The sequence below is a fragment of the Miniopterus natalensis genome, chromosome 17 (assembly GCF_054644295.1).
Source record: "Miniopterus natalensis isolate mMinNat1 chromosome 17, mMinNat1.hap1, whole genome shotgun sequence".
Taxonomy (NCBI): Eukaryota; Metazoa; Chordata; class Mammalia; order Chiroptera; family Miniopteridae; genus Miniopterus; species Miniopterus natalensis.
This window is the reverse complement of record NC_142097.1, coordinates 32,026,778-32,054,669: the sequence shown is the minus strand read 5'-3', so window position 1 is coordinate 32,054,669 and position 27,892 is coordinate 32,026,778. Positions and strand designations below refer to the sequence as shown.

The following is a 27,892-nucleotide window of genomic DNA, read 5'->3' as shown; positions in this document are numbered from 1 at the left end:
GGGCAGGTGGCTGGAGTAGGAGGTGTGGCTAGATCAAACAGGACATGGGAGCCATGACTGGCATGTGCCCAGCCTGATGGGGTCCCGGGGAGATGGACAAACACAGTCATTAGTTCACAGGGCACTTTTTCTGCCTGAGAACGGCGGCCCCTTTGCCAGCCTTCTTCAGGGGGAGAAACCTGCCCCGCTTCTATTTCAGAATGAGCCTAAAGTTTAACCCTAGTCCTCCTAACTGCACTGATCGTGTCCCAGAGAGGCTGCACCACCCAGCTGACCGCTAACCACGACCAGCCCTGCTCTTCCTGGTTCCTGATATCTGGGAGCAGGTGGCAGGGGTGCTGGGGGCAGCCCCCTACCCAAAGCCAAGGGGAGGAAGAGGAGAGGAAGAGAGGAAGAGAGGAAGTTGCCTTGGTCCTGAGCCCAGAGCCCCCAGGATCCTCTTTCCTGTGAAACCCAACGGTCTCCAGCCAGATTTCCGGTCCCTTTAGCCCTTACCAGGAATGGCCAGTTGCCCACCAGGGTTGGTCTCAGGGGCCCAGTTACTGTTGGGGTGGGGATAGCCCCCTGAGCCTGATCAGATTATCATCACTCTAGGTCCCCCCTTTACCTTCCCTCCTCCTCTGGGGTCTATTTCCCATAATTGTTTAGACTTGGTTTCTGACTTTTGTCTCTTTCAAAGGAACCCTGGATACCAGGTTTAATCAGAATTCGGGGAGGGGAGTTAGTTGTCTGTACCTCCTGGGGACAGCACTTGTCTAGGCACACAGTGGGGAGAGTAACTCTGGGGACACCCTGTACCCTCCTTTCCTGCCCTTCCTGCCCATATTAGAGGCCTCTTACCCTGTCTCCCAGCCCCAGTGGGGGAGGAGAGAGAGTTCAGTCTCTGGGGGCGGGCTCATGTGCCCCACCCCTCCCCCAGCCTGGAGGGCATAAAAGCCTAGATTCAGCTGAGAGGTGCTGCCAATGCGGGTGAACTTCAGAAGTCAGGTCCTGGGGGTTGAGTGACTAAAGCTAGCAAAGGAGGGGCACTGTGGACTCCTCCCTCAAGGAGCACTGGGCTCCAACCATAGGCAGGGCCCATTGAGGTGGAACTGGGGTATAAAGGTGTGAGTGAGGGGCTGAGAGCAGGGGGATGGTGGGGCTTTCTTCTCCCAAATGCGCTGTGAGCTTTGGACACTTACTGGGCTTGGGGTCTTGTTGTAGAGATGAAGCTGCTCCTGGCCCTAGCAGGGCTCCTGGCCATTCTGGCGGTGCCCTGGCCCTCTGAGGGCGCTGCTCCAGGTAACAGTTCCGAAGGAAGGGAAAGGTGGTATGTTGGCGTGGTTCTGACTTCCAGGGATTCCTTCCTCAGTGAAGGCCACCCTGGCTCTGGGGCCTCATGGGAAGGGGGGTCCTTTGGGCCCATTCCTGACCTTGCAACCCCTATTCTGGGCAGCTGTCCTGGGGGCAGTGGAGACCTCAATGGTTGTGACCTGCATGGAGGAGGCGAAGCGGCTAGTGGACAAGGCCTACAAGGAGAGGCGGGAAAGGTGGGGTGCCGGGCACTGCCCAGCTCTGGGCAAGGCTGTCCAGGCCTTTCGGGAAAGCAACAGGCATGGGAAGTGGGGTGGGGCCCTCTTTCTGTCAGTCTTTGTGCGTGAGAACATCTTCAAAACCACCCTTTCCGTGGCCTTGCCTCTGTCTGGACACCCAGGTCCGTACCCTGTTTTTAAAGGGATACCTTCTTCCTGTCTGTGAATCTGTCTGCACCTTCCTGCGTGTCCATCTGCTGGGCTGGGGCTCTGCTGAGTGGCTCTGCCCGCTTTCTCTGGCCTTACTCGTCCCTCCTCCAAGCAGCATCAAGCAGCGGCTTCGCAGTGGCTTGGCCAGCCCCATGGAACTCCTGTCCTACTTCAAGCAGCCAGTGGCGGCCACCCGGACAGCTGTGAGGGCTGCTGACTATTTGCATGTGGCCCTAGACCTGCTGGAGGGGAAGCTGCGGCCCCTGCTGTCAGGACCCTTCAATGTCACTGGTACTGTTCCCTACAACCCCAACCTCTGCTCGGCTAGTGACTCCTCCAAGCGACCCTACCACCTCCCAGTGATCTCCCCAACTCCTTCCAGGAAGTCTCTGGAACATCGAGTCTCCCCTCCATGTCCTCAGACTGCACCCCCCCCAAGGCTTCTCAGCCTAGGATAGGAAACGGGGGGCTCAGCTCCCACACCCTTCTTTCCCGCGCCCGCAGACGTGCTGACGCCCGCCCAGCTGAGCCTGCTGTCCAAGTCCAGCGGCTGCGCCTACCAGGACGTGAGGGTGACGTGCCCTGAGCGGGACAAGTACCGCACCATCACGGGGCAGTGCAACAACAGGTGTGCCTGGCACGGGGCGGCCCCTGGGCCCGCGGGCGGCTGCGGGCCGCGTCAGGGCGCCTGGCCCGCCTGCGGCGCCGCCTTGTGTCAGCGTCGCGTCCTCGCCCTGCAGGCGCCACCCCACGCTGGGCGCCTCCAACCGCGCCTTTGCGCGCTGGCTGCCGGCGGAGTACGAGGACGGCGTCTCGCTGCCCTACGGCTGGACGCGCGGGACCAAGCGCGGCGGCTTCCCGGTGCCCCTGGTGAGCGCTGGCGGGCGGGCGGGCGGGCGTGCGGGGCGGGCGGGGCGGGCAGCGCGGAGGCGGCGCCCTGACGCTCGTGTCCCGCAGGCCCGGGCCGTCTCCAACGCCATCGTGCGCTTCCCCACGGACCAGCTGACCCCGGACCGCGAGCGCTCGCTCATGTTCATGCAGTGGGGCCAGCTGATTGACCACGACCTCGACTTCACCCCCGAGCCGGCCGCCCGGGCCGCCTTTGTCAGCGGTCTTAACTGCGAGACCAGCTGCTTGCAGCAGCCACCCTGCTTTCCGCTCAAGGTGCTCCCTTCTTCCCGCGCAGCCGCTGCCTGCCGGGTGGGGAGCGTGGCCATCATTCCTGGAAGTGGCCACCTCCTCTGTGCCCAGGTTTCCTTCCCTAGCTCCCTAGTAAGGCTGGCCCTGCCCTTCACCCCTCCCCGCTGAGGACCTTCCCACTGGCTCTCCAGCCTCTGTGTGTGAGTACCCCACGCACAGGCCTCTTTCCTCTCCGCAGAGAAGAGACCAGAACAGGACAGGGAAAGAGAGAGGAGCCAGAGGGAGGAGCACACACGGAGCAGGGAAGCAGTGAGAGAGAGGAGGTTTAGGGGGAAGGTCGGAGGACCGGCGGGTTCACCTCCAAGGAGCCCCATGTTCCCCAGTCCAGCCGTCTGGTCATCAGCCCTGGAGCTCAGGGGCACTCTGCACGTGGAGCCTCAGACAGTGACCCCTGGTGGGCCGTGAGAAGCCTCCCTGTAGTCTGAGGAAGCCAGAAGTCCTGAGGGACCCTGTTTTGGTGACTGGGTCTCCCCCTCTTGTCCTGGGTTGCACGCTGCTTCCAAGGTGGGATCAAGGCCTTCAGGAGGGTGGACTGGGGGAGAGTCACCATTGCGCACTGTCCCTTGCCTTGGCGAGCCAGCTGGGTCTCCCTCTGTGCCACACAGATCCCGCCCAATGACCCCCGCATCAGGAACCAACAGGATTGCATCCCGTTCTTCCGCTCCTGCCCTGCCTGCACAGGCGGCAACATCACCATCCGAAACCAGATCAACGCCCTCACCTCCTTCCTGGACGCCAGCATGGTGTACGGCAGTGAGGATCCCTTGGCCAGAAACCTTCGAAATTTGACCAACCAGCTGGGGCTGATGAAGGTCAACACCCGCTTCAGGGACAATGGCCGGGCCCTGCTGCCCTTCGACAACCTGCACGATGACCCCTGCCTCCTGACCAACCGCTCGGCGCGCATCCGCTGCTTCCTGGCAGGTCAGACCTGGGCAGGGACCTGGGATGGCACAGGGGTGCTCCCTGCTGGAGCCACAGTGGGCCTGTTTGTAAGCAGCTTGTTCCCTCACCAACTTCTTGATATTAATCCAGTTGCCTTGGTGACAAGTTGGATGGAGCCAGAAAGGCAAAAAAACAACACCCCCCACCCCCCAAAAAAACCTGAGACCTAAGAAGGAGACTTGGGGATGGATGGTTGCAGAGCCTCTGTCCATCCGTTTCTCTCTCTCTCTTTCCCTCTGGATTCTGGCAGAGAGGAGAGTTGAGTCCCCCAGGAACAGGGAACTGAAGGGACAAAGAGCACATCTTGAGCCACATCTTCAATTAGAAATCCACTAGCCACATGTAGCTATGTGCATTTAAATTTGAGTTCATTTAAATTAACAGACATTAAAAATTCAGTTTCTCCACTGCACTAACTACATTTCACATGCTCAATGGTCTCAGACTAGTGGCGCCCAGGGGGCAGCACAGCTGTAAAACATTTTCATCAATTCAGAAAGTTCCATTGGACAGTGCTGCTCCAGAACATCACCTCCTGCCCATCTTGAGTCCCTGTAATAAGAGAGGGTGGGAGTTTAAATTTAAACAGCTGGCAGCCCTGGGGATATCACTGGACTGATGGCACCCATGCTCAGAAGTTTTCCAATGTTGTTTTTTCATTGGGTCTCTTAATTGTCTTGGACTTTATTTTAAAAATTTTGTTTTTCAATTGCAGTTGACATTCAATATTTTCTGATAGTGTCAGGTGTACACCATAATGGTTAGACAATTGTATAATGACTCCAATGTTTGTTTTTTGTTTTGTTTTTAGTAACAGAACAGGTAAGAGAAGCATTCTTTATTGTTACAATTCATTTTATCCTTTGGTGTTTTAAGATCTTTAAAATTGACTTTTAGAGAGAGAGAGAGAGGAAGGGAGAGGGAGAAAGAGAGAAATATCAGTGTGAGAGCGAAACATCAATCAGCCGCCTCCTGCACACCCCCTACCAGGGATCATGCCTGCAACCCAGGCATGTGCCCCGATTGGGAATCAGAACTGGGAACCCTTCGGTGCCTGGGATGATGCCAACCAACTGAGCCACACCAGCCAGGGCTACTCCGATGTTTTTTACTGTAAACCCAATAGTGGGCCTGAGGCCCTTCCCTCTGACCTCTCATCCTCCCTTCCTGGTGGCTTCTAGTGGCTGAGCCCTGGGGAGGACATTCAAGGTCAGTGCCAGTGTGGACTTTTTGGATTAGTGAGGGAAGAGCTGCACTCCTCAGCCAGTCTGGGCTGCCTCCACCCTGGTGTTGGCAAGCTGCCTGCCCCAGACCTGGATCCTCATGACCTCTGGCAGCTCATGGGATGGAAAAGCTGCTGTCATGGAATTTCCCTCCCACCAGCCTCTAGAGCTGGTGAGGGCTAAACCCAGTGTCCTGCTGTAATGGACCTCGGGCCCTTCCAGAGAAGGGCAGGGGGAGGACTAGAGGGATCAGGGGTCTAACTCAGTTTTTTTGAACAGTCTCGGGTGTGGACTTTACACGTCCTGTGCCTTAACCCCCTTCCCTGAACAGGCTGCACAGTGAGCATGTAGTAAGGGTGGGGACAGCAACTCTGATCAGATGGTAGTGGCTTTCTAGAGAAGGATTCGGAGGTTGCATCCGACTTTAGCAAGAGAGAGCGCTGTGATCGTTGGCTATGTCTGACATGGGCATGGAAGCCGGGAGTGCCAACAGGCATGCTGCCTTTGGGCCTTCCCTGAACCAAGAGAATAAGTCATCCAGGCACTGTTCAGGGCTCTCCTACTTTTACCAAGAACCGTGTTAAACCCCATGTGTCTGTATGTGTGAGTTGGGTACAAAAAAGCAAAAGACAGCAAGCCTTGTTCTCAAGGAGCTCTCAGTCTCAGGTGCGGGAAGGTGGCAAGTCATATGTCAGATCTGACGCGTATTGAATGAACGTCCCTGACCAGCAGTGCCCCTAGACCGAAGAAGCTACTGTGGCGGGCCAGGGAATCAAGGCAGGGGAGGTGTCACCTGAACATGGTGTGAAAGATGGGTGGAGAGGTGGGCTGGTTAGGAGGCATTTCAGGGGAGGGAGTTTCATTGGAGCAAGTCCTTTCTGGGATGGAGGTCTTGGGAGTGACAGTGACTTGTTTTCCTAAGGCGACACCCGCTCCAGTGAGATGCCTGAGCTCACCTCCATGCACACGCTCTTTTTGCGGGAACACAACCGGTTGGCCACACAGCTCAGGCGCCTGAACCCCCGCTGGAATGGAGAGAGGCTTTACCAGGAAGCCCGGAAGATCGTGGGAGCCATGGTCCAGGTAGGCAGTCCTGAGCATCGGTGATGCCAGGGGTGGGGCAGAGTTGAGATCCAATCATGCCTCTGCCACATCCCCGCTGTCGTCTGACCTTGGGCAACTTAACCTCACGAGCCTCAGTTTCTTCATCCATGATACTATAAAGAGGAAGGGACATATGCGAAAACACCTGGCCGGTACTAAATGCCTGACAGCTGTGGCTTGCCTTCCATCTTTTCTTTCCCAGGCTTGCTCCCCTTTCTACTCTTCTGTCCATTGGGAATGGAGTTGGGGTGGTTCAATTGCTAGGTCTAAAGTGCCTAGTAGCTGTCCAATAAATGCCCCTCCTTCCTTCATCTCATTGTCTCTCTTGGCTCCTTTACCTACTTCCCTGTTCTTTTTGGCTCCATCATAGCTCACTCCGTCTCCTTAACCTCATTTATCCCTGGGCAGTGTTCCTGGTTCTCCCTCCCAACCTTTGATGCTCCAGCACCCCCATCCTCTCAAGACATAAACACACACACACCCCTTTTAAAAACTCTGGAGGGGGAGGAAGTTGCAGATGCTGAGGGTAAGCTCTTGAATTGCACTAAAAACTTAAGTGAGATTCATTTAAGCCTCCGAGGAAATTCCAGAGCCTAGAATCTAGAGTGACACTGCTCTATATCTCCTCTTCACTGTAGGAAGTCATCCAGGGTGGCTCTTTTCCTTCCTGCCTCCCCTCCTTCCATAGTCATATATTGAACCCTACTGTGAGCCAGGTACTTGCTGGACACTGAGTAATTCCAAGAGAAATGAGATGTAAGCATTGCCCTCAAGGAGCTTATAAAGTTAGTAGGAGAAATAAGACCTTGATAACTCAAAGTCAAGGGAGCTATCTGTGACTAACAAAGCCCTTTTTAAGGGCAGCATAATTACCCTTAATTTACAATGGAGGAACTGGGGTTCAGAGAGGTTAATAACTTGCCCAAGGCTACACAGCAGGCAAGGGTTCTGTTTATGCCCCTCGGTGCCACTCTATTAGACCTAAATCCAGTGCTGTGGGAGGTAGTTCCCTGGCCATAGAGGGATACAAGGGATCCCCAAGCCAGGAGCAGGTAGAGACTCTACAAGAAGGGGTGAGCAGAGAGGCCAATCTGAGTGACTTTTCTTTAGATCATCACTTACCGGGACTACCTGCCCCTCGTGCTGGGGCCAGAGGCCATGAGGAAGTACCTGCCCAGGTACCGCTATTACAATGACTCAGTGGACCCTCGCATCTCCAACGTCTTCACCAATGCCTTCCGCTATGGCCACACCCTCATCCAGCCTTTCATGTTCCGCCTGAACAATCAGTACAAGCCCATGGGGCCCAACCCCCGTGTTCCACTCAGCAGGGTCTTTTTTGCCTCATGGAGGGTTGTGCTGGAAGGTGAGTGGGACCTAGGCCAGGAGAGAATGGGCTGGAAGCTGAGGGTGGGTTAGGGCTGGGTTTGGCCACAGGGAGCTAGGGCAAGAGAAATGCTCTTTCCTTCCATTCTTGGGGGATCTGATCTGGCTTTCTAGCCTCAGTTCACCTGACTCTTCTCCTACATCTAACAATAAAGAACGGGGTGGAGCTGGCTCATAGGGAGCTGGCTCCTTACTATATGTTGTGACTCTGTGACCCAGGAGCCCAGGGGTGTTGGGATCACCCTAACCCTGCAAACCTGAATAACATAATTCCCCGAGACCTTGATGCCCTGTGAGAACCTTCCCACCGGGGTCACCTTAGCATCAGGAGCTGCATGTGCACAGCCCTTGTCTGCAATCCCCCTGGCCCTACCTTGGACTTATCCCTGCCTCCTATCTGAGCTCTGATACTGAGCTCCTTTTGTCCCCAGGTGGCATTGACCCCATCCTCCGGGGCCTCATGGCCACCCCTGCCAAGCTGAATCGCCAGAACCAAATCGTGGTGGATGAGATCCGGGAGCGGTTGTTTGAGCAGGTCATGAGGATTGGGCTGGACCTGCCCGCTCTAAACATGCAACGCAGCCGGGACCACGGCCTCCCAGGTGAGGGGCTGCAGGATCCCTCTTGTCCCCAGCTGCCCCAAACTTCCCCTAGACGCAGCACCTTGCTCCTAGGAATCGGTCTGAGATCAGGCACCTACCTCTCCCTGGGCCCACCTGGTCCATTTCAGCAATTCCTGGCCTCCTCTGCATTGCTGTGACCCTTAAACTTGAAGCATCATAATAATAGCAACGAGCCCCCTAACCTCCATAGTCTGAACATCGGCCTCCATCATCATTTCATTTTGCTTCATTTTACATGAACTCTGAGAGGAAGAGAGTATTATCATGTGCATTTTACTGATGAGAAAACAGGCTTGCAGGGATTTGAAACCTGCCGAGGTTCTCCAACCATCAGTGATGGAGCTGGAATTCGAACCCAAATCGGCATGACCTCGAAGCCTGGGCCTGTGTAATAGGACAGCCAATGTGGCTGAGCCTTCTAGACACACTTTGTCCCTCACAGGTCTGAGATCTCCAGAGGGGGACAATGAGATGTCCCTATATTTGGACCTGATAGAGCTATGGCAATTTAGGATTTGCCTTAGGGCGGGAGGGCAAGGGAAAGACAGAGAGGGTCCTGGAGCGCCTTAGCTGTCCCCTTGGCTTGAGCCAAGAGTTCAGGGTTCCCTAGGGGAAGCCCTTCTGTGTCCTCCCGTCCGTCCGTGACTCTGTATATGGCCTCGGTGTCTTGGGAAGGAGCGTTTTCTAAGATGCACCCACAGCCACCTCTCCCCTCCCCCCATGCAGGGTACAATGCCTGGAGGCGCTTCTGTGGGCTGACCCAGCCCCAAACAGTGGGCGAGCTGGGCACAGTGCTGAAGAACATCAACCTGGCGAGGAAGCTGATGCAGCAGTACGGTACCCCCAACAACATCGACATCTGGATGGGCGGGGTGTCCGAGCCCCTGAATACCAATGGCCGTGTGGGCCCTCTCCTCGCCTGCATCATCGGGACCCAGTTCAGGCAGCTCCGTGACGGCGATCGGTGAGGAGGCAGGCGGGGTGGTCGAGGCATGCTGTGTGGCCCTGGGCCTGTCCCGAATCTCTCGGGGTCCCAACTTTTTCTGGTGAAATGAAGGGCTGGAAGGAATCTGTGACTTCCCAGTGTGTTCCAGGGAGCCTCAAGGTCATTCCTCATGTGCTCTGAACCTGTTGGGGGTGCAGCAGGGAGGGACCTGGACCTCTGGTTGTGAAGGAGGGAAGAAATAGAAAATGTTTCAGGTTCAACCACAGTGCTGTCACTATTGAACAGTCCCATCCTTGCTTCTGCTAGTGTCATTTCATCATGGTTCTGACGTGTCATACCTAGTTGTCACCTAGCCTGTATTGTGCCTTTGGGAAGATTAGAAAGGTGTCCCTCTCTGGTGGACAGATTATAAACACCCCCAAGATTCGCTCCACCCCCATGGGTGTAGCTCAGACCAGGGCACAGGCTTTGTAAGCCAGTGCGGGAGCAGCTCCCTGTCCAGCATCAGCAGTGCCCAGAGGCCACGGGGGTGAGGGCATCTGGGAGGCTGGGCTGTGCTCTGTGCAGAGTGGGGCTTCACTTGTTTGAAAACCCCTGGCTGCCTGAGGGCCTGGAGCTCTCCTGTGCTGGAGAGCGGTGTCTGCTGTGGTTCCCCTGGCACCCAGGGAATGGCTCACGCCAGGTGATGCCCTCCCAGCCCAGGAGGGCCTCAGGTGCGATGTCCGTGGGTGTTCCCGTGCAGGTTTTGGTGGCAGAGCAAGGGCGTATTCAGCATGCAGCAGCAACAGGCCTTGGCCAGGATTTCCTTGCCTCGCATCATCTGCGACAACACGGGCATCACCACTGTGTCCAAGAACAACATCTTCATGTCCAACACATTCCCTCGGGACTTTGTCAACTGCAGTACACTCCCCGCGTTGGACCTGTCTGCGTGGAGGGAAAGAGACTAGAGGCTGGGTAAGGGGGTGCAGAAGCGAGGTGAAGGCGGGGTCCAGGTGAAGGCTGGGCTGGCAGTCGCAACCACAGCTCTCCCGTCCCTAGGTGAGCCCATCCCTGTTCTGGATGTCGGCCGAGAAAATGAATGACTAGACATTCCTTAATATGTGTGCGCGCACGTGTGCAATGTATACAAATTGTGTTACATGTGTGTATTACCTGCGAACACGGGTAGCGTGCTGTGTGCTCTGTAGGTGTCATTTATGTGAGCGTGTGTTGGCCGTTTCTGTGAGTATTGAGTGTATGGAAGGCAGCGGAGCCCAGCGGTGAGGAGCACAAGCTCAGGAGCCAGACTGCTTGGGTTCAAGTCCCTGCTCTGCCGCTTACCAGCTGTGTGACCTTGAACACTTCATTCGGCCTTGCTCGGCCTGTTTCCTTCTTGGTAAATAAGAAGGAACAGCTGCTTTTACAGGGGTCATTGCTCCTCACAGGGCTCGTTTGCATCCTCTAGTTCCTTGATTACTGAGCATTTACTGTCTACCAGGCACTGACTGTGCGAGGCATGGGAAACAGAGAGGCAGACACCGTTTCTCCCCTCGCAGAGCTTTCAGCTCAGCAGCGCTGTGGTTAGGGGAGGTGAAACAGCGACCCCTGACCCCTGGAGGAGCGGCCATTAGCAGCTGGGCTGTGTGTGGTGGCTGAGTTACGGGCCCGGGGGGCCAGGCTCAGTCCATGGCTCCCATTTTCCTTCCTTACCCTGTTCTTTTATTTACAGGAGCTGCCTGGAGAGGAACTGGGGCACAGTGGCTCTTTTGTACCGTTTGTTTATACCTGACATTTGTGATAATAAAGTAGCGCTGATGGAGGTCTTTACTCTGTGTCTGCAGTGGGGCAGGTCTCAACACAAGGCTCGCTCTGGGCTCTGAACTTGAACCAGTGTGGTCTGTGCCTCAGGGCCCTGTGTTTTCTGAACTGGGGGTGAGGGTATCCAGGAGTCTTCCTTTGGCTGATCCGTACTTGGGAAGCAGTCAGTTCTTAGAAGCCTAGGGCGTGGGCCAAATCCAGTAGGCCCTCATCACCTTCCACGCATACCACCTGGAGAACAGGACTTGCGGCAACCAAGTCCTTATGGTCATTCATTGCTCCAGTAAATATCCGCTATATGCTCACTCTGTGTCAGGCATGTGTCAGGTGCTGGGAAATGGGACAAAATGCTGGCCTGCAAGAGGTCAAGGGCAGAGGTGTGATGGGAAGGTACCTCTGGACCCTGCACCTCTGCAGCCTGGCCCAGTGGTTCAGGGGCCGTCACACAGTAGACTCCTCAGTCCTGGCTCTGTGGCCAGAGCTGAGACAAGGGAAGGAGGGCATTTCCCTATTGCCTGAGCATGACCCCTATAATCCGAAAGATGGATTCCTTCTTTCCACATTTAGGGAGGGGCACCCGCAGCTGGGAACCTGAAGTTGTGTAGGATGCTAGAGCTAATGTACCCATAGGAGCCCCAGGCCACATTAGGAACTCACCAGAGCAGGATAAATACTATTTATCTTCAGTTCACTGATGATGAACATGGTAGTCAGAGTTGTGAAGAGGCTTATTCGAGGCCTTTAAGGAGTGGGTACCAGAGCCAGGGCCGCAGCCTAGGTCTCTGGCTCCTGGGCTCTTACCACAAGATGGTTAAGTACCTCCCACCCCCACCCCCAGCAGTCAGGAGACCTGGAGGCCCTGACTGGGCTGACCTTACCCAGAGGGTCATTTAAAAAGAATACATGAATATGATTGGGTAGCAGCACAAGGATATTCTGGAGATGCACCTGTAGAGGCCTCCCAGGCTCCAAGGACTACCCTAGAAGAAGAGGGTATGTCCCAGAAGGGCCTCTGGAAGGGAAATTAGCTCTAGATGCAGGGGAATCCAGGCTTGGCTTTCCTCTCTGTTTGATCCCTTGGCATTACCCTAGGCCCTCTCTCTTGCCTTTCTATGGCCATTGCTGCCTTTCCTGGGAGTCCCTTGCCTCCTCCTTTTCTTGGAGAGCTCTCTGAAATTCCACCAAATCATGCCTTCTTACCCCACAGCCCATGTACACATCGTAGTGGTAAAACTGTAAACATCTAGTTACTTAATTAGCAGTGATTCCAACGCCTGCCTTCCAGAAAGGAACGGTGTCATTGACAGCATCTCTAGTCAGTGATCAGGTGTTTATTGAGTGCTTACTGCATGCCAAGCACCTTGTGGGTGGCAAGGGAGACCCTCAGAACCAGGTCAAGTCCCTGGGTCAAGGAACTTATGATCTAGTTGAGAAGGAGGAAAGATAAGGGTGCAAAGGCCACAGCCTCAGCCAAGACTTGTTCCAGGGCTAAGGTGGGTGACAGCTGGCAAGCTAGACTGGAAGGGCATCTCAGCAGGTCTGCGTCATGACAGATGAGGATTTCCCCAGGCAGAGGGAATGGGAGCAGTGGAAGAGCTGGAATGGCTAAGGCTCTGGCCTTGGGCTTGCGTGGGGTATGCATCTGGCAAGTGTAGCGAGACCTGGCTGGAAAGGGCTGGGACAGGATGTGGAGGACTCAGGGACTGGTCATTGAGCTTGCTTGAAATGGCATCATGGACCAATGGGCGCTTTCCTGCACAGTGTGGGAGGCCCCTAATTCCCCACTGAGGCCCAGGGTGAGAGGTCCAGCTTCTCAATGCTTGAGCAATCCACAAAGTCTTGGGGGTAGCTGTTGGCCTGGAATGGGTTCAGCGGGACCTTGGTGATGTGGGTGTTGTCACAGACAAGGCGTGAGAAGGATACTTTCTTTAGAGAGTCCCGCTGCTTCTCAGTGAAGACCCCAGGGTTCTCCCACCAGAACCTGCAGACACAGAAGCACAGTCTGTCTATACAGCCCAGCCATTGTCCCTTCCCCACCTGCCAAAGAGGGAGGAAGGAGGTCATGGGGAACATGCTAAAGTCTGCATTAGTCCTCATGCAGGAGGTGGGGACACACACCTTGGGGAAGGGTCAGCCCGCCCCTGCCCTCCCACTGAGGTCTAACTTGCCTGTCTCCATCTCGAATCTTCTGGAACTGCTTCCCCAGGAGACAGGCCAGGAGAGGCCCCACCCGGCCCCTTTCTATCAGTGGCTCAGCAGTGGCCCCAATCCAGATGTCAATGTTGTCAGGGGTCCCGTAAAGATCCAGAAACTTCTTAGCCAGCATCTTGTTTTTTAGCACAGCGCCCAGCTCTTCCAGTGTCCGGGGCTGCAAGAGGTCGCAGAAGCCTCTCCAGGAGTTATACCCTAGGATGGAGAAGCTGAAGCTGTCTCATTCTGGGGACTACTTGCCCAAAGCCCCCCTTGGGGACATACCCACTCCAGCTCCATCAGCCCCAGAAAGTCTAAACTCATAGCTTTCGGGATGCGATTCCATTGTTTTCTACCTGTGGTACTTCATTCTCAGGAGGGCTAGCAGGTTATGTGGGTCCAGGCACTATTCTAAGCACATATGGAAACTGAAGAACAGCGATGTTAAGCAACTTGCCTAAGGTCACATAACTAGAAATGGCACAGGTGGAATTTGAAGCCAGGTTGCCTAGCTCTTAATCATAATATTAAATTGCCTTTCCTGGGTATGAAAGAAAGGCCCCATGGTCATCGGTTTCTCTCTATACCCCTCTTCTTAATTTTTTCCTGGGCTTTCAGACTGGTTGTACAAGTCAGTTGGTGACCTCTTTTTCATTTGAGGAGCTCCAAGATGGTACCAGATCTGTTCTCTTGCCTCTGCATTAGGGAGAATGGAAGATTCCATTTCACAGATGAACAAATAATCAGTTTGACAACTTGGTATCTCTGCCCTCTGTTTTAGAATTGATCAGATCCTCGGGATTATAGGAGAGAGCCCTCTGGAACCCCAGAAAGTAGCTAAAAGTTCCCCAGGCCAGGCCAGGCCAGCCCCAGCCCCACTCACCAGGCATCCCGTGGTCCCGGCCGCGCTGTATGTTGATGGCAGCCAGGTCAAAGCCGTGGATCTTCTGAGTGGGCTGGAAGAGCTTGTTGCGCAGCTCTCCCGTCATCATCTTATTCTGCTTCACCAACTTGGACTTTCTGGCCAGCAGACCGCGCACCAGGGGGTCATTTCCACCTGCAAGGAAGACCATCCTGGGGATGAGGGGAGGGTGGGGACATCTTCCACTACTGATCCCCCCCACCCCATCCCCAGGCATTTTCTCTTGGGTTAAAGTAGGGCCAAACGACCATCTCAGGCTAGAAGTGGGGATAGGAGCACAGTGCGGCCTGCAGGGTGTGCTGTTGCGCTGGTGGAAGGAAGGGCCATTCATGAGATAATGGCATGAAGATAAACTTCAGGATTTTTTAAAAATCCTCACCCGAGAATATATTTTTCATTGATTCGAGAGAGAGAGGAAGGGAGAGGGAGAGAGAGAAACATCCATGTGAGAGAGAAACCTTGATTGCCTCATACACACATCCCGACTGGGGATCGAACTCACAACCTGTGCCCTGTCAACCTGTACAGGATGACATTCTAGCCACTGAGCCACATGGGCCAGGGCAAGCTTCAGAATTTTTTCTGAGCTCTAGTTCAGAGAGTTGGCTTCTTCTCCTTCCATTTGTTCCCTTGAGGAAATGTTGCAGCATGGGAAGAGGGAGCAGAAATCTACAGAAATTGGCCCTGACTTGTTAGGTCTTAATTAAGGCCAGTTTTGACACAGCCCAGCCCAGGCTAAAGGGAAGCTGGGTCCAACCTTTGGCACTTAATGGAAGTGGAAAGCTCTAGAGGGGAGTAGAGAAGAGCAATTTACTTACTAAACCCATCAATTCTTTTTACAGGGATCAGAGAAACCAACCTGGTGCAGAGAAAGGTGGGAGGAAAAACCTGGCACCTTAGAGGCCAGGTGAGGAAAGAACAATCACTGGTATTTACTGACCACCTCCTGTGCATTGGGAACTGTTGTAGGGTGCTCTACGCATATATTTCAAATTTTTTCTATACCCTTTGAGATAGGTACTATTATTGACCACATTTTACAACTGAGGAAACTGAGGCTCAATGAAGAGAATTCCCTTGCCCAAGGTCACACAGAAAGTGCCTGGAGTCTGACTTGTAGGCCAGGTTTCCTGAGTTAAAAGCAGGCTGCAGGGTGAGGCAGCCAGGTGCCAGCACTTGCCCGAATGGATTTACCATCTTGAACCATCCTCCAGGTGTTGAAGAAGAGGGTGTGCATGGGGAGCTCAGCCTCTGGCCCCCACGGCTGGTAGTTCTCATCTAGGCGGAATATGCTGGAGGGAACCTCCATGTGGCCGAAGCGGAAGGCAAAGGTGAAGACATTAGAAATTCGGGGATCCACAGATTCGTTGTAGCCTCGGTATGGAGGGATCCACTTCTGCATCTCCACACCTAGCAAAATGGGTAGGTAGTCCCTAAAGGTGATAATCTGGAAGGAGAAACAAGTCACGAGGAAAGGGTGTGAGAAGAGTGAAACCTCTGCAGAGTGAGGCTGGAGAGGCGCTGCAGCTGCGAGGGGTAAGCTGTCAGAAATCAAGGAGAGCAAATGGGTAGCACATGTGTCTGATTCCCTTTCCCGTGACCCTGGCAGACATCACTAATCGATCGTGACAGTCTTTCTGCTGATCTCTCAGGATTTGTCTCAACACAGGCTCTATGCATCAGTCATTTGAATTTCGCAGTTGAGGTGAACTCTGGCATCTTTGCCCTAAGTTTATGACCTTGAAGCCAAAGTGACAGTTCTTGCGTGTCGCTTTAACATAATCGTATCAGATCATTAAACTTTTCCCCAAAGGCCAGGGCCAGGGGGATGAAAGACCACAGAATGGTTCACAGGGCAACCAAAGGAAGTTCATTCAGCCTCCAGCTCTGAAAGAGATGCTGCACCATGGGGAGGTCAGTTTCTGGTTTTGTTTTACTGAAAGCGATGGACTAACATAAATTAAGAAAAATTTCAAAAACTAAAGAATCATGCCACTGCATAACACAATAATTATATTAATTTTTTATTCTTTCTAATACCTGTCTATATAATACGTGTCTGACATAGTTGTAACCCTAGAGAATGCCATTCTGCTTTTCCACTTAACATTTGTCACATTTCCATCTAGCTCACAGCTATATAATGACGTGTGTAATATTCTATCACACTCGTGGTCCTTCTCTGACTCTTAGGTTGTTTCCAATTTGTTCAGCAGCGTATACTCTGTGGATGGCATCCTTGGAGCAGGCGGTCTGCCCCTCGGGCTATGGGAACCAGCAGGAGACAGAACCCCCTGCCTTTGGCCACAGTGGACTGGCCCAGTTTAATGGCACTTGATCTGAAGGGACAGGTGGGGTCATATGGGTTTTCATTTTCTACCGTGTGCAAAAAAGCAGAGAAAACCCATCTGCAGAGAGAGAGAGTGAAGAAAAAAGAAGCGAAGAGAGGAGCAGAGAGGAAGGAGGGACAGAGTGAGTAACTGCTTTCATTGCAGATGCTTTCCCGTCTCTGGCTCTAACCCTTGCTGAAGCCCAACTACATTCCCTGCCCTGAGGTTCCTGGAGAAACCCTTACAGCTCCCCTTTGGCACATATGTACAGTTGAACCACTGCTGAACGTCTGAACTAGCCTGAGTGGGTTTCTTTTTCTTGCAGTCCAAAAAGCCTCGTTATGGACTGAATTGTTTCCCCCGGGAATTCACACGTTGACGCTCTAACCCCTAATGTATTTGGAGGGTGGGCCTGTAAAGAGGTGATTGAGGTTAAACGAGGTCATGAGGGTGACGTTCTAAACCAATAGGGCCAGTGTCTTTTTAAGAAGAGGGAGAGGCCCTAGCTGGTTTGGCTCAGTGGTTAGAGCGTCAGCCCGAGGGCTGAAGGGTCTCGGGTTGGAAGCCAGTCAAGGGCATGCACCTCGCTTGCAGGCTCAATCCCTGGCTCCTGTCTGGCGTGTGTAGGAGGCAACCAATCGATGCGTCTCTCACATTGATGTTTCTCTCTCTCTCTTCCCTTCCACTCTCTCTGAAAAGCAATTGAAAATATATCCTTGGGTGAAGGTTAAAAAAATTCAGCCACTACTCTGAATCCAGGGGTTCATTTTGGGGACAAGGAGCTGAAGAAACAAAAGGGAGGGCTTAAAAGAAAGACAGTTGGCGAGAAGATGGGGGGAATGGAAGTGTGAAAAGCAGAGGAGACAGCTGGCGTGTGGCAGTGAGCAGAGGGCAGAGGCAGGAGCGGGAGCCAGGGGGCCTGTGAGGAAGGTGCCTGGGCCTCTGTACCTGCATGAAGGCTCCCAGGATTTTCCGGGCTTCCTGGTAGAGCTTCTCTCCATCCCACTGAGGATTGAGCCTCTTCAGCTCCCCGGCCAGCCGGTTGTGCTCTCGGACAAAGAGGGTGTGGGAAGAGGACAGCAGGGTATGCTCTGAGGTTCGGGAATCTCCTGAAAGCCCAGAGGCAGGAAAGTGGATTCCCCCTGAGCAGCCCCAGAACCCAGTAACCTGCTCTAAAAAATAAATGATGGTGCCTCCCCCGCCGGGGCCCTCTCCTAAGCCCCTCCTTGCAGTTAACTTCTGGGAAGTCAGGTGGAGAAAGATCAGGGTGGGGACCCACCGGGTTGAATCTCAGCTCCATACACACACACTTTTTAGCACAAGTTACTTAACAGCTCTGAGCCTCAGTCTTCAGATCTGTGAAAATGGGTATAAGGCCACCCTCACAAGATTGTAGTAAAGGCTACAGATGACATTAAGAAGTAAAACTTTGCTAATTACAATCCCAACTGCCTTCTACGATGGTGCCTACCATACAAATAAACATGGGGCTTTTTTACTATGGAGCAACTTTGAAGGTTTTAGGAATTCAAGTTTGAGAGTAGGAGCCTGGGTAGGGTTGAATTCCTCTGGTAAAGGAAGAGGAATCTGGGGATGGAGGCTATCGGGAGGGCGGACCAGGACTGGGGTCGGTTAAGTGGTAAAAGACCAGGTGTTCCACAAGGGGGCTTCTCCTTGTGTCCTCTAACCATCGGGAAAATCTGCTGAATTCACAGAGGCCTGGTATTAGTGGGTATTTTTGTGGAAAACTTCAGGAAAGCGCTCAGTTTTGTGTGTGGATTGATATGAGACATGTGGAGGCAGAATCTGAGCTCTATGAAGAGATCTGGGCCTACGGGCTGACCTCTGCCATATCAGGGCGGGCAGGGGTTTGTCCCGGGAGAGTGAGTTTTTGGCAAAGGGAAGGCCCCCCAGAAGCCAAAGGCAGAGAGGACCAAGATGGCATGAGTCCCCGAATGAATAGAATTGGGGGGCTTTGGTTGCGCACAGGCTATAGGGAGTGTGGGCTTTGTACCAACCTTATAAAATGCCTTGAAGTTATCGTAATAAAATTATTAAAATGAGCACAAAAATTCATCATCAAGGATGTTTGTTACCTAAAAACAACAAATCACAGAAAAACCTAGAAATGACTTAAATGTCTCCAAGTAAGTTGCTAAAATAAATTATGGCGCTATGTCATGTGACACCAGGCAGCCATTAACCATCATTTTGTGGAAGAAGATGGGATATGTCAAGTGCAGATGTCAGGTGCTAGAGCTGCACTGGAGGGTCCTGATTATGTAAAATGATATAGAACTATATCTACAATAGAAAAAACCTGGGAAAATAGGCATTAAAATGTTAATGATTTTCTGTGGGTGGTGGGATTTTTTTTTTTTTTAATTTGTGGTTTCTGGGTTCCCTAGATCCCCCCCCCCCCCCCCCCGTGAGCACATGCCCTTAGATTCTGTATCCAGTGCTGGCCAGTGCCAGAGGCAGCGGTGGCTTGGTGTGCATTTTCCCATAAGATGATGAGAGGCCGTGGCAAAGCTGCCTAGAGGCCCCGTGAAGTTTCTCTGGCTTTCCTCTGCTCTCCATTCCCTTGTTTCCACCCTAGACTCACCTCCCTGGAAGCAGGGCACGTTGGCAGTGGTGTTGATGAACTTACAGGGGCTTGGCTTCTTGTTGTCAAAGGGCAAGAAAGCCAGCCCGTGGTCCCAGACCTCCTGGTTGACAGACATGAGGCCCAGGGGGCTGCTGAGGTTGCGGAGGCTGCGGGCCAGGCTGGGCTCAGGGCCATATACTAAGCTGGCATCCAGGAAGGAGGTCAGAGCGTTGATTTGCTCTCGGGCCAGGGTCTGGTATGGCGGAGCGGGGCAGACGAACCCGGCTCGGAAGAAAGGCATGCATTTCCCTTGAGTCTTCACCTTGGGGTCATCTTCTGGGAACTGCAGAGAGATTGGGGGTGGGTGACTGGGCAGAGGTGGTACAGCTGGGCCCTGGCAATCTCTCCCCAGAGCAGGCCTGGATGAAGCTGGCAAAGATGCTGATGGTGTCCTCCTGGGACCGCAGTATCAGACACTGACTCTAGATACCTGCTGATGCTACACATCCAGGGCCCACAACCCTGAAGTTCATTACATCCTGCTGTGTAAAAGGGCCGAGGGGAATCTTTCAATCTTTCAGATAGGGCTCCACATTTTTGGTGGGAGAGAGTCCTGAGATCCCTGGACAGGGAAGCAGGGCCTGAGATGGAAGGGGTTTGTTAATAATTGCTACCAACAACAGCTACTACGTATGTATTTTGCACCTACCATGTGCTAGGCATTATGTATACTTTCTCCCTTTGGTCCTCATAAAACCCTATAGGGTAGCTAATTCAGTCCCATTTTACAGGTGAGAAAACTGAGGCTCAGAAAGGTTAAGTACTTTTCCCAAGAACTTACAAACTGGAAAGGAAAGATGTGAGACTCGGATCCGGATTGGCCTCACTCCACAGCTCAGGTGCTTCACATCATAGCACATAGCCTTGACTCGTTTGTTGTTTTGAGTGACGAAATCACTTTCTAACCCTAAAATCCATGAAGAAGGGGCAGCACTGCAAGTTCCTCTCCCTTCCTGCTGGAAATTCCCACAATTTCTGACAGTTTCAGTTCTTTCTGGGAGTAGCCTTCCAGGACCCCAGGATGATTATCACAGCAACTTTTCTGTGTATGAAACGAATCTCCTGGGGATCCTGGTAAAGTGTAGGTCCTGTTTCCCAATGTCGGCGATGAGGCTTGAGATTTTACATTTCTCCTAAATCCCCACGTGGTGCCAATGCTGCTGGCTGGGGACATAGGCAACCCTCCCCACAGCTTCCTGATTTTGCCATTCAAGGCTGCTTGTCCATTTCCCACACAGGCCCTTTGTCCTTGAGGGGAGGGACAGTGTCCTCTCAGCCTTTGGATCCCAGCACACAGTGTGCTGCCTGGCACGAAGTAAATGAATAATGTCTATTTCCTGCATAAACGGGTGAGCGAAGGAATGGACATGTGAGGACTGGGGAGCTGTCAAATCAGCACTCAAGATCTGCTCAGAGACCCTGGCTGATGGGCTGGAAATGTTTGCCCCATCAGGGAGGCCAGGGCTGTCAGGGACGCGCAGCCGCAGGGCCTACCATGATCGGGAAGCAGTTGTCTCCCTGGATACAGTACTTGTCACATTGCTCTTTGGAGTACTCGCTGCTCCCCATCTCAGTGTCGGGGGAAAAATCCAGGTCGTGGTCCACGATTTGGCCCCACAGCATGAACAGCAGGGACCTGTTTTGGTCCAGAACATCCTCACTCAGGTAGCTTGCAATCTGGTTGGAGACCTCACGGGCCTGCAGGAGGGGAAAGAAGGGGAGGGAGGGTTGGAGAAAAATGTGCTTTGAGGATTCAGATTCAATTGCAGTTTTGTTGAGAACCTACGATGCAACAGCTACACTTATTTAATTCCCATAACAAGCTTGTGAGGTGCGTGGCATCACCCCCGTTTTGTAGATGAGACTGAGTCCTAGAGAGGTGAGCCACAGGCCAGATACCCAAGGTCAGCCACAAAGGGACAGGGATGGGATTAAACGCAGGTCCCTATGACTTGAGGGCTTGAGAGGCCAGTGTCCTTTCCACCAGGGGAGGGAAGACAAAGGCAGGCTGCCTGTGAGGTGCGGAGCCGCCAGGTGTCTGGGGAGAGGAGAGAGGCTGGGGAGGGGCTGCCAACTCAGACGAGGCCGCCGGAGAGGACCTCCAGGCAAACGACAGCTGATGCGCCCCGGGAGCTGGGGCAGGGGAAGCGTAAGCAGGATGGGGTAGGGAGGCCATCTGCCTAGGAGACCCCAGGGTATCTGGCCTGCGGGCAACTGGGATGTGACAGCCCCGTGGCTGGGTTCAGGCTGGGAGCGCTGCTGCCCTCTGGTGGCACTTTGGGGAACGACGCCAGGCCCAAGTCCTAGAGCCCGTCTCTCCGCCGACGCAGCCCCGCCACGCATCCTCTGTCCCCCGTCCCGTTTCTCCTTCCTCGTCGCAGCTCGTTCCCTGACTCCCATCCTTCGCCCTCCTCCTCGGGCTTGTCCCCCCCGCCAGCCTGGCCTCACCAGCGGGATCCGGAAGCCGTTCCGGGTCTTCCCCGGCGTCCACCCGAAGGGCAGGGCGAGCCCGTCCTCGTACTCCGCGGGCAGCCAGCGCGCCAGCGCCCTGTTGGCGGCGCCCAGCGCGGGGCTCCTCCTGCAACCGCACGACCGGCGCTCAGCCTCGCCACTCCACTCCGGGGTCTGCTTCTCCGCAGACCCCACAGGGGTGCCCCGGGGAGCCTCTGCCGGGGGGTGGGGGGGGCTCCGGGGAGGCGCCTCTCGAATGTGGGGCGTCCGAACCACCCCACCCTCGGAAGGCGCGGGGCGCCTATGCCCTGGGGAAAGGTGCTGCTCCCAGTGGGATCCGCTGGGGGAGTTAGGAGGGGGCTCCAGCAGAACAGATCCCGGGGGCGCGCCAAGTTTAGGAGGGTAAGGCAGTGGGAGCGCTGCCTGGACGCGCAGCCGGCGGTCCCTGCGCGGGGCGGGGCTGCGCGGGGCTGCGCGGGGCTGCGCGGGGCTGCGCGGGGCTGCGCGGGGCTGCGCGGGGCTGCGCGGGGCTGCGCGGGGCTGCGCTCGCTGAGGCCGATCGCTGGGCCTGGTGGTTGGGAGGGCCTGCCCCCCACAGCTACCGAAGCCCGCTCGCCTGTTATTACAGTCTCCCGTGATGGTGCGGTAAGGGCTGTTGTCGCATGTCACCACTGGAGCAGGGACATCACAGCCTACCTCCGAAGAGAGTGTAGTCAAGTCCAGGCTGGGGCCTGAAACAGAAGGGACCCCAAAGGGGCTGAGTTCTTTCTCCACTCTGAGGCACTGAGGGCAGGCAGGAAGGGGAAACCGGGGATGAACTTGCACTTGGGGGAATGCATCCTATGTTCTCAGTAAGCATTTCTGAGGTGGCTTCTCACTTAATCCTGACAACTCACTAAGGCAAGAATCTAAGTTCCCATTTTACAGAGAAGAAGCTGAGACCATAGTGCTCAAGAGACTTGCCCAAGGCCACACAGATCATAACTGCTCAAGTCCCCAGAGTTGTTAGTAATTCTTCGTCAGGTCATGTGAATGGACAGGTCATTCTCTTACAATAGAAATACCCCTGGGAAGTTAAGCGCTTGTTAGTATGAGTTAGTTTGATAAGATCACTTTTCTTCTAAAGCTTCCCTGACATCTAAACAACCAAGCAAGCAGGAATCTAGATAGGGAAGACGTTGGGGAGGGACAGGTCATTTTTAAGTGAGGGGCACTGTGGCCTTGGGAGGAGTAACAGTGGGGGGCTTTAGGCATCAGAGGCCTCCATGTGGGCACAGAATGGAGAGGGCACCAACCTCCTAATACAGCCCGTGATCCATCCTAGTACCTACAATGAAAGACAGGCAAGGGACTCTGGCCCTATGGGGCTTCCTCAGAGGGACCATCTGTGAAAGTTGTCAGGGACTTGGGTTCAACCCCCAGCATTTTTGAGTATGAGAGTCCAAGGGGCTCTCACCTTCTCCCTACCTTGCCCCAGTTTCCTTCTTTTGGAACTTTGGGATTTTCCCAAGTCCTAGGCCACATATCTTTGCTCACTGGATGTCAGAACCAAACCCCTTCCTCCAGGACTCTCCATGAGCTGTGACATTTGGGGGTGGAGGGGTTGGAAGAACTCATGATCAATCCATCCACTCATTGTTTTAGCTGCATGTTACCCAGAAAATGTTGGAAATCTCATCTCCTGTGATATAATCCCAGTAAATCCCTCAGACACAGGTGGCTTAAGTGTCCCCTTCACTGGCGGAAAGTGGTGACACTGTGGTTTGGAACAGGGAGCCCATGTTTACTGACTTTAGTACTTCCCCTGGATAGAGGCCTTATAGATGGTATTATACTAAGAGCATGAATGCCCCCTCATTTAGAATTAACAGTGTGACCTTGCTGGGCTTCGAGTTTCTCTCCCTGCAAAAAAGAACACTGGCCTAGCTGTCCTCTCAGCCCCTCCTTGCTCTGCTGGAGTGCTTCTCCAAGGACATTGCTCCTCAGGGGAAATGCAACTTTTGGTGGCTTCCTCTCTCTCCTGTGAGGAAACGACCCCTTCCTGCCATCAGAGGGCTAGTGGGTTTTCTGTACCTGTGACATTGGTCGAGATCGCTTTCTGCCTCAGTCTCTTTAGGCACTCCTCCCACACCTGCCCGATGCGGATGGCCGTGCGTGTCCGGCCCTTGGCGTGCTTGAGGTACTCTGAGAGCTGTTGGGTGCTGGGTGCCTTAGAGCTCATGGCAGTCTTCAGCCTACAGTGAGGAGCAAAGCGGGAGTCATGACTGGGCCCCTTGGGCTCTGACCCTGTAGAAGGGCTGTGAGGTGGCGTGTGTAGAGCGAGGCCCCCGAGGGCGTGGGCGGCACGCAGGAGACAAGTGCTTCCTGTGCTCTCGGGATCTTTTCTCAGTTCTCTTCTGGTGCCTCTAGGATTTGGGGAATAAAGGAATATAAAGTACCTAGAGCTCTATCTGACACAAAATAAACACTCATATGTGTTAGTATCAGTGCCATCACCATCGTCAGCCAGGTCCCAAAGGGTCCCGCACCCCATGAACAAAGAATGGTTGCTGGCCTCCCGGGGCTCCACCTGAAAGGTCCCACGCAAGGTTCTTCGTGCCCGTTCCTCCCTCTCGCCGCCCGGTGCTCTGCATGGCTCTCCGCCTGCACACGGACTCACCAGGGACTTGCCCCCTGCGAGGAGCTCTTGTCCATCTCCACACCCTCATCCTGGCCACCATCCTCTCTCATCTGGGGGCCTGTAGCAGCCTCCTAACTGGGCTCCTGTCTCACTCCTGTCCCCCTCCCACTTGTTCTCCACGTGGCCACTGGAGTCAGTTTTTTAGAATGAAATTCAGGCCGTGCCATCCTCTGATGAAAGCACTTCATTGGCTTACCCTGGGGCAGGCGTGAATCCATCTGCGTGTAGTCTGAATGCTCATTATATTGTGCAATCATGGCCTCTGTCTAGTCCCAAAACATTTTCACCACCGGCAGAGGAAACCCCATACCTCCTAAGCAGTCACTCCCAGTTCCTCTCCCCCCACCAGTCTCTAGCAACCACTCATCTGCTTTCTGACTCTGTGGCCCTTGGGATCCATCTCTCTGTCCTCACCTGTGTGTGCTCCTCCTTGCCTACTGTCGCCACCAGCATTGGCCTTCTTTCTGTTTCTTGGCACCCTAAACTCCTTCCTGCCCCAGGACCTTTGTCTTTGCTGTTCCCAGTCCCTGAAATGCCATCCCTCTGCCTCTCTACAGGGCTGGCTTCTCCTTCTCCTCCAAGCGGCGTCCTGATTCCCGTAACTCCAGTAGCAACCATTGCTCTGTTTATCCCTTCATTCCATCGCCAGTCATGATACCAGATTGAGTGCTTGTGTAAAAGGCTGTTTGAATTTATTTTTTATATCTCCGTGAGGCCCTCAAGCCCAAGAACTAACCAGTGAGGACAAGTCCCAGAGCAGGGCTGGTTGTCCTGTGCACAGCTTGCAGAGGAGGCGATGAGCACTGACCTTGTGGCTTTCATTCTATCCCCAGCTGGGGGCTGTAAGGGGATTGGCGTTAAGGAGGTAGAGAGAATTCTCATTTGGAGATAGTTGCTGAAATAATGGGCGTTTCCCTCCCGCCACCATGAGAACCTTCATGTTTGTGTCTCAAATACCTGGTCCTGGAATCCAGGAAGGCCTTGTCGACTTGGATCTTGACCTGACTCACAACATCAGAGATGGCAGCAACCCTGCTGATCTTCGCTTGGAGGGGGAGAAACAAGCAGCAGGGGATCAGACACCATTCCTCCGAGATGCCCTCTGCTTCTGTCCTCCTTTCTCAGCCATTACCTGTCCCCGCCCCCCCAAATCTGAGCAGGCGGAAGATCAAAATTAGGAAACTTTCACAAGTGGCTGCTCAGGTTGGCTCAGGCTACTGAGCGGTGGGGGTTTTTCTGGTTCTTGGTGAGCTGGACCCTAAAGCAAGTTCATCAAGGACTTAGCTGACTACCAGGACCCTGAAGCAGGGAGAGCATGGTGTAGGGAAGAGGTGGGATTCCTTGTTTCCCCTCATACTGGGATCTGGGGGTGGGGCAGGATGCATTCTCTGAACAAGGGAAATATAGTGGATGAAACAGTATGCCCCCAAAATATATGTCCTAATAAAAACCTCAGAATGTGACCTTACTTGTTAATAAGGTCTTTGCAGATATACCTCATTGGGGTGAGGTCATGCAGGTACAGAATTAAGATGGGCCCTAAGTCCAATGATGGGTAGTTTTACAACAAGAGGAGAGCACGCAAGGAGGACACGGAGAAGGCCACGTGATGACCGAGGCAGAGACAGGAGCGATGCGCGTATAAGCCAAGGAGTCCCAAGGATGGCCGGGGGTCACCAGAGCTGGAGGCCAGGGCGAGTTCTCCTCTAGAGCAGCAATTTTCATGCTTTTCTATCTCACGGCACACACAAACTAATTACTAAAGCTGCGGCACACTAAAAAATATGGTATATTCTTTGCTGATCTGACAAAAAATCGGTATAATTTTGATTGACTTACAAAAAAAAAAATAATAGTAATTACCTACCCTTTTTGCTCCAAAATGACTTTTTAAAAAATCAGGTGCCTATATTTGTTTATAAGGATTTCTAGTACCAAGAATTAACCAATCAGATGCAATCTTATTATGCGATGTGACCAATAAGATGCAGCTCTGTTATACAACCTACGTATTTATGGTTCAAGACAGGGCATCCTCACCTGACGGCTACTGTTGTGTTGGCTGTTGTCATTTTTTTATTTGACAATCTACAGGAAAAGAGATCGGTGCCCCTGACTAAACAGGTACTGCGTGTTTAAAACTTCTTGTGGAACACCTGTTGAAAATTGCTGATCTAGAGCCTTCAGAGGAGCATGATCCTGCCGAGGCCTTGATTTTGGATTTCTAACCTCCTAAGCTGTAAGAAAATATTTTCTGTTGTCTTAAGCCAACCATTTTGTGGTCTTTTGCTACAGTAGCCCCAGGAAACCAATACAGGGAGACACTTACCACCTGTGGCAGATGATGCGGCATGGAGCAAGGTCAGGGAAGCGAGGAGGCCTGGGACACAGAGAAGGACCCGCATGGCTGAAACAAGACGCATATCATGGTGTGAGCCTTGTAGAGCCCCTACGGGAGGGACTGAGTCACAGTAAGGGGATGGTAAAGCAGAGACGCCCCGGGGACACCAGACACCCTAACACTGGAATAGAGAAGGGGAAGCTACAATCATTCAGCATCTACTATATGTTCAGGCCCATGCTAGATACTGGGAAGGGGCAGGGGAGGGAAAGAGCTCCGGCTTTGGGGTCTGGAGGTCCTGAGTTGTAGTTCTGCATTTGCTCTAAGTAGCTCAATGATGCTGGGCAGGTTACTTCACATCTCTGGGCCATGGCCTGCCAAGTGAGGAGGGTTGGACCAAGTGATCCAGGGTTTTCGATGTGCTTGTCTTGCCACCTACCTGTCTTGAGGAAAAATGCTGTTACCAAAACCAGAACATATCCGTGGGGTTTCCCTCACTCTTTCCCCTGAGGATATATCACTTCCTGCAAGCCATCCTCTGGCCCAGCACCAGGGAGTGTACCTTAGAAGCAGACACTCAGCTCCTCCCTTCAGAACCGGCAGAGGCTTCACTCTCCCTCAAAAAGCCAATTTGGAATGAAAGTCGTGGCAAAGCTCAGACTCCCCTGAGCCCACAGCTGTGTCCCTGTCGGCCTGGAGACATTCCAGCTCCCTCCACCATGAGCTTTAACTCTGAACCTGAATCATCAGGCTAAAGCTCGTTTGCTGATGAGGGGCTCAGGGGCTTAGAGTGTTTGTTAGGTTTGGTGGAATGGACCACAAGTATTTTTCGAGGAGATTCTAGCTCCAGACTGGGGAGGTGTCCATATGTGGATGGAATGATCATATGTTTAGACTACTCCCTTGGCAGGCCCTCTGCTTGCACAAGAGGGCTCAGGCTCTCCCCTCAGTGTGCATTCACTGGTGGACTCCAGAAACACCCAAGGAGAATATTCTCAGATTGGCTGCCTCCTCCATACCTACCTGAAGCTCCCTAAAAGAAATCATAGTTCTGGAGCTTTTCCGGAGAGACCATACAGGCAGTCTTCCAGACACTCTGGATAATCTCCCCTTGTGTTAGGCAGACCAGAAAAGAGAACCGTGTAGCCGGACCAAGTAATTTTGGCCTCTCTTAGACTCCCCCCATCTTTCCCTCTGCCATTTTATGATCCCCCAATACTTTTTATCTTGTTATAAGCTAACTCTAGAAAAACAAGATATGAACAAATGCCTCTCTGGCCAAGATTCTCCCTGGCAATTCTTTTCTAAGAGGAGTTCTCAGTGGGCTCCTGTCCTTACATCTATACGGACCCAAGTAGAACCAGAGCTCTCCTCTTTGTGACT

The 27,892-nt window shown here is 53.4% G+C and overlaps 2 protein-coding genes across 3 annotated transcripts; one reads left to right on the top strand and one right to left on the bottom strand.

Moving 5' to 3' along the window:
• The first annotated feature begins 1,187 nt into the window (after nucleotides 1–1,187).
• MPO (myeloperoxidase) lies at nucleotides 1,188–10,942 on the top strand. Its single transcript, XM_087825640.1, has 13 exons — nucleotides 1,188–1,281; nucleotides 1,436–1,529; nucleotides 1,837–2,012; nucleotides 2,226–2,349; nucleotides 2,462–2,591; nucleotides 2,679–2,885; nucleotides 3,527–3,845; nucleotides 6,012–6,172; nucleotides 7,304–7,559; nucleotides 8,011–8,181; nucleotides 8,929–9,166; nucleotides 9,891–10,105; nucleotides 10,860–10,942. The coding sequence occupies exons 1-12, from the start codon at nucleotides 1,206–1,208 to the stop codon at nucleotides 10,096–10,098; spliced, it is 2,160 nt and encodes a 719-aa protein (XP_087681766.1). The 5' UTR covers nucleotides 1,188–1,205; the 3' UTR covers nucleotides 10,099–10,105; nucleotides 10,860–10,942.
• Nucleotides 10,943–12,706: 1,764 nt separating this feature from the next.
• Nucleotides 12,707–26,573, bottom strand: LPO (lactoperoxidase). 2 transcript variants are annotated; one of them, XM_016210701.2, is made up of 12 exons: nucleotides 26,498–26,573; nucleotides 25,126–25,213; nucleotides 23,562–23,722; nucleotides 22,105–22,219; nucleotides 21,486–21,615; nucleotides 20,532–20,735; nucleotides 18,996–19,320; nucleotides 17,339–17,499; nucleotides 15,255–15,507; nucleotides 14,022–14,195; nucleotides 13,117–13,354; nucleotides 12,707–12,929 (listed from the first exon to the last, which is right to left on the bottom strand). In XM_016210701.2, exons 1-12 carry the CDS (start codon nucleotides 26,571–26,573, stop codon nucleotides 12,722–12,724), a joined length of 2,133 nt encoding a protein of 710 aa, XP_016066187.2. In that variant the 3' UTR covers nucleotides 12,707–12,721. The 2 variants fall into 2 exon arrangements, with proteins under 2 accessions (XP_016066187.2, XP_087681765.1); XM_087825639.1 differs by lacking the exons at nucleotides 23,562–23,722; nucleotides 25,126–25,213.
• Between the last annotated feature and the right edge of the window lie 1,319 nt (nucleotides 26,574–27,892).